The sequence below is a fragment of the Pungitius pungitius genome, chromosome 3 (genome assembly GCF_949316345.1).
Source record: "Pungitius pungitius chromosome 3, fPunPun2.1, whole genome shotgun sequence".
NCBI classification, from domain to species: Eukaryota; Metazoa; Chordata; class Actinopteri; order Perciformes; family Gasterosteidae; genus Pungitius; species Pungitius pungitius.
In genome coordinates, this window is record NC_084902.1 from 18,324,377 (window position 1) to 18,335,516 (window position 11,140).

The 11,140-nt window shown below is 40.7% G+C and overlaps 1 protein-coding gene across 1 annotated transcript; it reads left to right on the top strand.

Annotated features, from left to right (window-relative positions):
• The first annotated feature begins 8,518 nt into the window (after window positions 1–8,518).
• dharma lies at window positions 8,519–9,511 on the top strand. Its single transcript, XM_037477634.1, has 3 exons — window positions 8,519–8,813; window positions 8,922–9,127; window positions 9,401–9,511. Exons 1-3 carry the CDS (start codon window positions 8,519–8,521, stop codon window positions 9,509–9,511), a joined length of 612 nt encoding a protein of 203 aa, XP_037333531.1.
• Window positions 9,512–11,140: the final 1,629 nt, after the last annotated feature.

An 11,140-nucleotide genomic window follows, 5' to 3' on the forward strand; every position in this document is an offset into this window, starting at 1 on the left:
TACAGCAAATAACTTTTGGACTGCTCACACATGCACACACGAGCACGTAAAAAACACACACCCAAGGAACTCCAAGGACAGATTCAATTTGTGTGTGTGAGTGAGTGAGTGTACAAGTGTGGCACTGCATAATGTAAAGCGGTTTCACACACCTTGCTATGGATTGGTGCATTGATCTCTGTGCAATCATGTAAATGAAGCCCTGTGATTATAAAAGTAAACTTCTATAATTCAGTGAAATCTCCATCCAAGCTGCTGCTGCTCTCTGGTGGGAACCAAGGGGGAATCCATGCCCCCTCACGTATGAAGAACGGCACAGGCCGCTCAGGGGTGGACAGGAACATCTTGCCAAGTGCAGCTTTAGTTATCCACTGAGCTGTGTTCACAATGTCGTCATGGCCCCGTCTGTCCACCTTCACAACTTGAAGCTCATGGGGATTATATCCTGATTCTCATAGGTATCCTATTTCCTTTGTCTCTTGTGCTGTTTGATATGTCTTTTAAATTCAGTTTGTGACTTAATAGCCCCTCTAAGACGCCATGCAGATATGTTTGTTTTTTGCCCAAAGCAAGGGCCTCCTGAGATGGTACTCGTGGTGTTGTCCACAGACTATTAGCCTACCTTTGGTCTAAGCAGCCAAAGTTGGCACGCTCCTGATATGCTCTCTTCACTCCTTCAGGAGCTAAATTCACTAGATTGCTGTTTAAGCAGTTATGGAGCTAAATAGTTCTAAAAAGTTCTCAGAAGGTGAGGAGATGCTTTGGAGTCATTGTTGAGCTGCGGAGGATTAGCCAATAGTGATCTGATGACAGATGTGTCTCTTGGCTTTGGTTAAGACGTTCTGCATGGTCCACTGGGCTAAATCCACTTAGGAGAGTACGTATGGCGGTATTAGCATCATGCTTAGCTTTGGTGATGGAGCTAAACCGCAGTGGGCGAAGCTGTAGGGCCCAATCTGGATATGTCGAATTTGGTCCGTTGCAGTCCCCTACATGCCTCCCCCCAGAATTCACCAACTCCAAAAATACCTTAATGTCTTGGATCCCAAACCACCCGACCCACCCTACTCCGTGTGTCTGGGGCAGGAGGCCGGACCACCATCGAAAAGACCTAGGGGTCTTGTCATGGTCCGGAGGGAGGGCACGAGGCCGTCCTCGCCGCGGGGTTCCGCCAACCTTACCAGCTGGTTCGGGTCCAGATGTGCCGGTTCAAGGCGGTCAACAGACACATATTCCTGCCTGTCGCCCATGGCGACCGTGCAGGATTTGTCTACGGTCTTCAGAACTACAACTACTAAATCTTTTGAGAAGTAAACAAACAAGGGTATATGTACGGTGTATATTTTAACTTTCATTGTTTTAAAAGATTAATGCATATTACTTTGATCAAATTTTCTTCACTCCTTGTTTATCCAACATCCCAATGTTTCAAACAGGACTGATTGGATGGTCTGCATGAGAAAGGTAAAACCAATAGACATCCACTCTAATAGAACTTGAATCCACAACCTTTGAATAACCGTATCGATAACTTATCATTTGAATTTTCAAAGACTATAATGCCTTGTGAAAATAAACAGGTTCACAGAGTTGATTTTCCCTGACACAGGTCATTGTAAAATGAAGGCAAACACCACAGTCGATCCCCAAAGACTCACAGGGTGAGATGGGTGTCTCAAGCATCTTTGTGTATTGTTGTGTAGAGTCTAGACTTTGCAAACCTTTAAATATTGACTCTGGTTTTTCCTCAAACCTCTAACTTTTCATAATCGGTTTATATATTGCACAACAAAGCCAGAAATTTGCAGATGAGATGCTTTTCGTTGGTAGACTTGAAATGATGAATATGTTTTGCTGTGGTAGCTTCACTGTCTACTTGTATGAGCGTGTATATTTGGGGTCAAATGGAGGTAAAGCAACTAGGGGAAGTAATTCAAAGGTTTGGGGTTTAAGTCCAGTCAATGAGATGTTTGAGACCTTTAAAGGTTTCAGGTATGAGGTGTGTGCAAAGCCACAAAAAATGGTTTCTTTCAAAAGGAACAGGTGTGTTCATCCCCCAAAAATGTTTTACAAGTAGTAACATGAAACCTACAACCTCTGAATCATTTCTCATTGTGCTGTTTAGAAGTCCAACAATCCATTCAGTCACACATGTTGCTGACATAGTAGTTTTTGTTGTTCGATTTAAGGATGAAGAATGTCGCTCCATTGTGGTTATACAACAGTTGTGAGTTTGAGCCCTACAAGAGACAGCCCTCTATGTTTTAAGACAATCTTCATTCTTCACTGCTGGAGGCTTTTCAGAAGTTTTTCAGATAGTTCAGTAAACCAAGCCTTTAGAAAATATTCTGTGAAGTCTTGAAGGGAACATCTGATGTAAATGAAGTTATTAAGAGCCACGTCTCCCTGTACTTTGCATCTTGAGGTCACTGTATTGAGAGCTAATACAGCTACGTTGGGATTTAATTGAATTTTGCCATAATGACTCGTAGCTAATGAGCTCACATACGCATCAAAAGGGTAGAGGAGCTCACTGTGGGAACCCACAGTTCTTGGTGAACCAAAAGGAGCTTGCAGTATGTCTTTTATCTGTTGTTGAGAAGCAAACAGCAGTCATGCCCGAAAAGGTCACAGCGTGATGCCTTGACAAAATGGAATCCAATTGTTTGTTTAAAGCTGTTTGCAATTTGAATGTTGTAGTTTCTCTGACCGTATCAATCTTTTTGTTTTCTGCACACTCGTCACGCCAACGCTGACTGTATTACAGACTAATGAAATTATTGAATAGACTTGAATAAAGGTTGCAATATAGGTTGCAAAAGGTTGTCCTAAGAACAACCCAGATACCTTTAGCACTTTCTTAAGCCAAAGTGAAAAAGTATGTAAAAGTACAGTTTGCAAGGGAAGATATTAAGTATATACATCATGTCTTTTGGCCAATATCTTACTAGACTACATCTGTAGAAGAGGTCCTCCTCTAAGGTCCTCTGCTGTCCGTCGCTAGCACTTCACACACACCTTTTCATTTGGATCGGAGAAAAATATATTTTAGACATTTCTTCATGTTTTCTTTTGACTAATTAATTAGTCTAAAATTACCATTATTGTATATTATTAATTATAAACAATTATTAGGTTGTTTTTTAACCTCAGTTAACCTCTTGCCTGTCTAAGATCCGAACAGGATCCATCTTCACATGGAGGTGTGGATCAGCCTCCTCGAATTTGTAACACATTTTAGTCAGATTCAGATTTATTGCATCATCCAGACATGCGAGCTGCAGTTATTAGTTGTTAGTAGAGTGCTGTTCGGTTTTGGTTGTAAAATGGGATGGGAATACGCTTCACACACAAATCCTTTTTCTACAACACTATAGAAAATATGTTGCTGTTCCACACTACGTAATAGCCTGCATACGAACACACACTGACACACGCACAGACACACAGTGACCTCCTCACCTTTCTGCCTCAATGCCCAAATAGCCTTTTGTTCTCAGAACCGACCAATGACACGGTCATTGTCCCTCTGTCCGCCAAACTCAGCTACTATTGTGGTGCAAACCAGCCAATCAAAGCGGCTTATGCACACACAAACGGGCCAATCAGCTGGTCCTATGCCTTACCATATTTACGCCACACCCACTCCTTTCTTGAAGGCAGGTTGAATCCAATTTCTTATCCCTTTACTCATTCAGCCCCCAAAATGTTTGCTGTGGACAGATACAGAGATGCACTCTCACTCACTGACACACATGGATGCCCTCACACACAGAACGAATCTAATGATTTTCCTGGTGGAGATAATAATAATGATTATAACACCAGCCTTGTACTGAATAAAAACATGTATGGTGATCCCAAAAAGGTAGTCCCATTCTTCAGAAGAGTTCAGCATCCACCTCTGTCAAAAGCTCGGGGTGCGTTAGATTCATCAGAGGGGGTAAAGGCGGACAGATCCATCGAAGGTCTTTGCAGGCGGAAGCAATCACGCAGAACTGAGTCAAATCAAGCGCGCCTAAAGAGAGAGATCCCATTATTCATAAACTTCTGTACGCCTCGGGGAAAGAGCAGCTTGGCGGGTGTGTGTGTGTGTGTGTGTGTGTGTGTGTATGTATGTATGTGTATGTGTTTCAACGCACTACGTTTTTGTGGTGTGTCTCCTGTGGGCTACGTTGGGCAGATGACTGTCTGGAAGTGTGTGTGTGTGTGTGTGTGTATGTGTGTGTGTGTGTGTGTGCGTGTGTGTGCGTGTGTGTGTGTGTGTGTGTGTGTGTGTGTGCGTGTGTGTGTGTGGGGGGGTTTCGGCGCAATACGTGTTTGTGTTGTGTCTCCTGTGGGCTACATTGAGCAGTGAAGGTCAGACAGTAATGACTGTCTGGAAGTGTGAGTGCACGTGTGTGTGCACATGTGTGTGCACGTGCGTGTGCGTGTGCGTTGGACAAAGAGAGGATGGAGATGGCGGTGAGAGAAGGCATGAGTTAAGTTAAGACAGAAAAAGGGAGGCTGAATGAAAGATGAGTCAATGAAAACATGAAAAAGACCGAGACGTTACATAATGACGTCATCACTGACTGCCTGCTCTGCTGTCTGCACCGCCCCCTGCTGGTCAAACAGACCTACTACAGCTGAACCTTACAGCTGAGTTGTTCATTTAAATCCAAATGATCTTTATTGGCCAAGTAGGTCAACAGATGAAAGGAATATAGTTTTTCAACACATGGAGAACATGCTAAACATGACTAATAGGGGTACCCAACCTTTTCACTCACTTAGTGACGTATTTTATGGGTATTTATAGTGAATGCATAACAATAACAGCCCAGAAAAACTGACAAATCCAAATAGTGAAGGCAATAACTGCAGAAATGATGTTCAACATGAGCAATTTCACCAAATGATTTGCTTAGTAGTGATTATGGGACGAGTTTTCCTACTTTCCAATACAAAACAATATTGGCAAAATAAAAGGCTTCTTTTTAACATATTCAGTGTTTTGTTTGGCCCCTTTTGTTGATTTAATTGCATACCTACCTAATGCAGGGCTAAGCTGTTTAGCCAAGAGTGTGAGTGTAGCTTTATAACTTCGACAGGCCTTTATCCTTTATATCTTAAACTTCAATCCAAACTGTTCAAAATAAGTTTAATGTAGCGCTCTCCATCCTGGTGATCAATTTCTTTTTTTAAAGGATTTAAAAAAAAAATGTAATTATTATTTTTTTCTACAACATGTACATGTGGCAATTGCAGTATGAGAAAGATATGGAAATATTATCTTTACACGAGGTCAGTGTCAAGGCACAAACTGCATGTCTCCTGCATGGGGGATGGATGCGCTACCAAACCACCAGGACTACACCCACAACTCAACTCAACTTAAGTCATTTTGCACAATCCAAAATCATAAAATTGGCCTTGGATTGGTAGAGGAATAACGATCCGATGTCAGATGACAGCGAGCATCTCAACAGATTGAGGGTGACTCATTAACTAAACTCAGGTTTCAGAGGGTCAGAGAGTTTTTTTCCTTCTTCTCTGAAATGTGGTTCAGCCGAGATAGAAGCGAGACAGAAAGGAAGGGAGATTCTCTTGTTTTATTGACTGATCCGCACCAATGAATCATTGTCATCACTCTTCATATTATTTTGTCCCTGCACCGGTTCCCCCCTCGGCGTCTTTCTCTCTCTGACAGTTCAGGTCATCAGACGAACCTCTTTCCTCATACTGTTTCCTTCATTCTCCGCATTTATCCTGAATTTCACGACCTGGAGCAGAATTGAAACCTTCCCGAAACGAAAACTTACACAAATCACATTTTGGAATTTTGGTCTGTTCATGGCTTTGCATTGCATGGTTCTTTTTTTTCTAACCTTCCAATCTATTTTCATTGGTCAAATTCAGGGCTGAAGTTATTAAAGCTTCCATTTTCAGCAGTCAACGTGTATAAAGAGGCACTCACTTCTGGGGTTAAGCGGCAAATCACAGATCACAGAGATGAATTATTCTAGATGAGGAAATGATCAAAGCTCCATATGAGAGGGAGGACATTTTGATTGCTTCTCAATGACTGTCTGCCTGTGGCTCATAACTAATGTGCTAAAGGCACAAACAGCATGGTAATAAATTAATAAACTGAACTTGCATGGCTCATTTCTACTATCTTGACCAATCAAAGCGTTTTAACACTAAAAGTCCCCATTCACCAATTCACACCCATTCATACATTGATGACTGCAGCTACCTTGCCAGGTGCCACCTGCCCATCAGGACTACAACTATTAGTAAAAGCCTAAATCTGTCTAGATGTGTTTCCTAGATTAGTGGTTCTTAAACATATTCCCATCAGGGCCCCCTTTCAGGATATATGGGCAATGTAGGACACCACAACTGCCTTCCATACCAGAAAAACAAAAATAGGGTTGTTCCTTCTTTGTTTTGAATGAATTGCCTTATAATATATATTACATGTATTTTTTTGCATGCATTTATTGCAACTTTTATTTTGACAACCATTAAGAACAACTATAATAAAATTGGCAATCTTCTCCTTGATGCTGTAAGGTTAATCAGTTCCCAACTGAAACTCCCAGGATTACTAGAAGTAGAGTAGAATTGATATATATTATATACAGTATATCTCCCAAATGGTGGAATGAGCTTTCTGACGACATCAGGACTGCAGAGAGCCTTCAGATCTTCCGCCGAAAACTCAAGACACACCTCTTTAGATCATGCCTTGACTAAAACACTAACAAACCGTAGCACTAACAAATGGTAGCACTTAAATTGTACTTATAATGGCACTCTTTTATAACATGTTTTGAAACTGCTTATTTGATGAAAAATGTACTTTCTTGTTACTTGTTCTTCTGAGTTTGTATCTCTATGTGGAAATGCAATTATTGTACGTCGCTTTGGATAAAAGCTTCAGCTAAATGACATGTAATGTAATATTTAATTGTATACTTTCAATTGCTTCATTTCAAGGAACCGATAACAAATAGTCTTAAATATAATATGTGATCTAACTTCTAACTACCCAAGCATTAAAACACAAAGAAGCTAATGTATTTTTGATGAAACCCTAACTGACTTCCTGAACTCCTGATAAACTCTTTGATTGTTAGGTGTCTTTACCTCCCGTGAATGGTTGTATATGAGCAGTTGGTCACATTGTGATTCTTATTGAACAAGTGAACTGTAATATTGAAATGTGCTCTTTGATATTCGGGCAGAGGAGGTAATCTGCAGATGCTTTGATGACTATTAACGAGGGAGAGTCCAAAAAGAGGACTCTGATTGATCTGCAAGTGATCATTAACAGATCTTCCCTCAGAAGTCAGACTGAGATCACATCCCATCACACCCCCAGAAACCTAGCTGAGTATATGTAACACTTTCACTTTGAACTAGTTTTAGATGGTTCTGTGTTTTGTATCTTTGACGAGCTATTTGGAATTGTATTAGTTCTCATTTTCAAACTGTAACACATTAAAAGGGTCAAAATAACAGTCTTGTTTTTCTTTCTTTACTATGAACGTACTCAGATAATCCTACTCAAACAGAATGACAAATAAAAGAAAAAAAAACATTAATCAATTGAATGTCTCAGATCAAACCAGATTCTGAATTATCCTGTGAAGGTAAACAGTCCCTGTGAAGAGCAAAAGTGGTAGAAACCATGGGGTTTTACAGGCCAAAGGTGAAGGTTTCTGACAGATGTAAAATACATTTTTGTATACTGTCTGGTGTCTACATTTCATTAAACACCCTCAAATAAGTGAGCGTGCAGAAGAAAGCCAATTAAATCATATTCTGCATTCAGTTTTAACTGATCAGAACATGAACACAAGCTTTCTCCTTTTCACAGCTTCTAAATCCCAAATCCCAGAACACTATAAATGTATATATACATTATCAAGTGTGCTATCTATTTTATTCATTAATGATGTAATTATATCCGTTTTCGTGTTTGTCCTACTTTTTAACTTTATTGTGAAGCAGTTTGAGTATTTCCTGTGTACAATGTGCTGTGGAAATATGTGTCGTTTTATTTATTTTTATATAGATTATTTAAAATAATAAACTTACCAACATAAGATTTAAATCTCCAACGAAAATAGTAAACCATTTCCACATCAGAACAGAATAAAACTATGTTCTGCATACACGCGCATCGTTGGCTCTTGGATTGTCGCATCTTGAAGTCTTTTGAAGTTTGTAAAAGTTATCAAATGATTAGGTGAACAAAAAGACTGATTGCAGCCAAATAAACAGTATCCATAGCCAGGCCCATCATCATATCACACTTCACATTCAACAGGTTAAATCAAAGTCCACATTTCTTTTCATGTCGGACTGAACTTAAGCCATCTAACACTTGGGCTCGAGCATGGCATTAACATGTGAAAGAGCCGTCAGGTGTTTGATGGACTTTCTTCTCCTGTTTAAAACTGGACACTGGAGCCCTCTCAGAGCTCAGAGGTCACAGCAGCATCAGCCCTGGTAACCTGCCATCATGGACGCAAGCAGAGCATCGGACTTCAGCATCGAGCGCATCCTTTCCCCGCAGCTCGGATCCAGGACGGCGGTGATGGAGTTTTCCCCGGACGGTTCCTCCCAGGAGATCCCCGCTGAGTTCGATTGGGACTCCCGGAACCTCTGGCCTCGTGCACCGGTCCCGGTCCCGGGGGAAAACTGTCTGCAGCACCGAGAAATGAGCGTCGGCGAGGACTTTTATCCGCATGGTTTCCATCACACACACTTCTCCAGCATGTATCCAAACCCCGGAGTGTACGTGCACCAGCCCGCAGGTATGTACATCAAACTCAACTGGAAATGTTTTTTTTTTTTACTTCCAATTACTTTCATCATTTGAAATGTGTCGGTTGAGTCTAACTAAGTTGTTTTGGTTCCACCAGGAGCGCAGCAGTGGCCGGGCCACAGTGGGCTCCACCGGCTTGTGTCCGCGCAGTCGCACCTGCGCCAGAAGGCCCGGATGAGGACGGTGTTCACCGACGGTCAGACCAAGCGGCTCGAGTCGCTGTTCGAGATCACGGACTACCCGGCCGCGGAGGCGCGCGCTGAGGTGGCGAGGAGCACCGGGCTGAGCGAGGAGACCGTCAGGGTGAGTTGGGAAAACAATCTTTACCGAGTTGAAGTACCAAGTCTTTTGCTAAATTAACCATGCTATTCTAGTAATGAACTGGATGTATTGCCCATGTTATTGTCTCCCCCTTCAAATATACCGTAATTTAGAGTCTAATACAATGTGGGAAACACTACAGACACACATTTAAAAAAAACGTTTCTTTTTACTAAAAATTCATTGTCTCCAGAATGTGATGGCAGTAGAGAACATGCAGTAACATCTCTCCTCTCTGTCTCTCTTTGCTTCCAGGTGTGGTTTAAGAATCGCAGAGCCAGGAGGAAGCGCGGGTTGAAGGTGAAACCCTCTTCACCTCCCCGAAGTGCTGGAGAAGAGAATAAGTTCTTCACCTCTTTCCTTTGAACACTTTCAACTTGGGGAGTCAAACTCATCCTATTCGTGCCGTCAGAGGTTTTAAGGTGAGCTGTCCACGTCCTGCTGAGAGACATGAGAAAAAACGTGTGATAACTAAACTATGGACGAAGGGTTTTGGTCTTTGCTGTAGTTTAATCTCCAGTAATAGTAAATATAGTCAATCGGAGCTCTAGCACAAACTGGACTGTTGGTTTCATATAGAAACAGCTTCTCATTTTGATATAGATCATCAGATTGTATTTATAAAGTCTTTAGTGACTTTTTTTGTTTTAAATTATTCTGTATTTTTATTTAAATTATTAAAATGATCGTGTAAGGGTGTGTAAACATCTGTGGTTTCAATGAAAATTAAATGCAATTGAATTGTATTTGGTCTTGTGTCTTTATTTTTAGCTGTATATGTCAAGTCAGCAATTATATTATACATATTGGTTGTAGATTATAGTTGTAAAGTTACAAATTGTTATTTCACTGTGATTGCTGTTCTTTCACACCACCAATCCGGTCTGCATTTGGGTCCTGTTTAAGCAAAACGGGACAATGGGGGCACATGTTAGAGAATAACTACCCTATAATTTTTAAATATTCAGTGTAGCCAAATGTCTTACAGCTCTCTTCATTTTTGGTCAGTACTGGTGGAAATCACCCTCCCTTTAGAATAGTGGGTTATATAAGTGAATTCCCAACAATCAATGAATCATTAATGTGAACCTTCACCACACCAATATGTCTAAATATTGTGACAGTACCACAAGTAACATGGTATCAAAGCAGGTCCCTCAATTCCACTGGCACTAGGTGTATATCTTCCTTCATGGGTCTCCAAAAGGACTAAAAATTTCAAAGTCTGCCTTGTTCCTGAATAAACACTCGTGGACATTTGTAGAACTGGTAGCATAATAAATGTGGATTTCTGCTACTCTGCACTTCCTATGAACGGATGCTCATTTACATTTCTAGAAAATATAAGACATTGTTATGTGTCAAATATACACTTTTTGGAAGTCATAATAGATAATAATGAAGGATTTCAAAGAAAAAATATTTTAGTATAGTAGTATTGTGTTTAGTAAAGTATTTTGCTTCCATTGAATGAGACAATTACACCAAGGTTCAAACTTCGGCAGCATCGGCTATTGAACCACCAGCTCATACGTGGAACACATTTGATGTGACACTATAGTGCTCCAGGTCAAGTAAATATCCCACTAGAATATTACACTTGGTGATACGAGAACCACATTTAACATGAATAATGCCTACTACTTCATGCAGCTGAAATGTGAAAATAAAAAATGCCAGCCATTTTTGTTAAATGTGAGCAACATTTTTTTAAGTGTAGAATTCTAACAGCTGGACATATATGAAATGTGAAATATGGCTGCTATTTTTCCAGATGACAGCCATTGTTCCTCAAAATGTATACTTTCTGTTGTTTTTTAATCAGAGATTAAGCTTCAGCTGGATGAAGTAGTAGTCCAAGCTTCAAGTTAACTTTTTGATCTAAATCAAAATATTTCTATCTAACAGGGACCGTGACAGTCTCTTTATGAATGACTGATGTCAAAGCGCAACCAGGGAACACTGGGGACATCATTGCTGTGAGACTCAGCATGA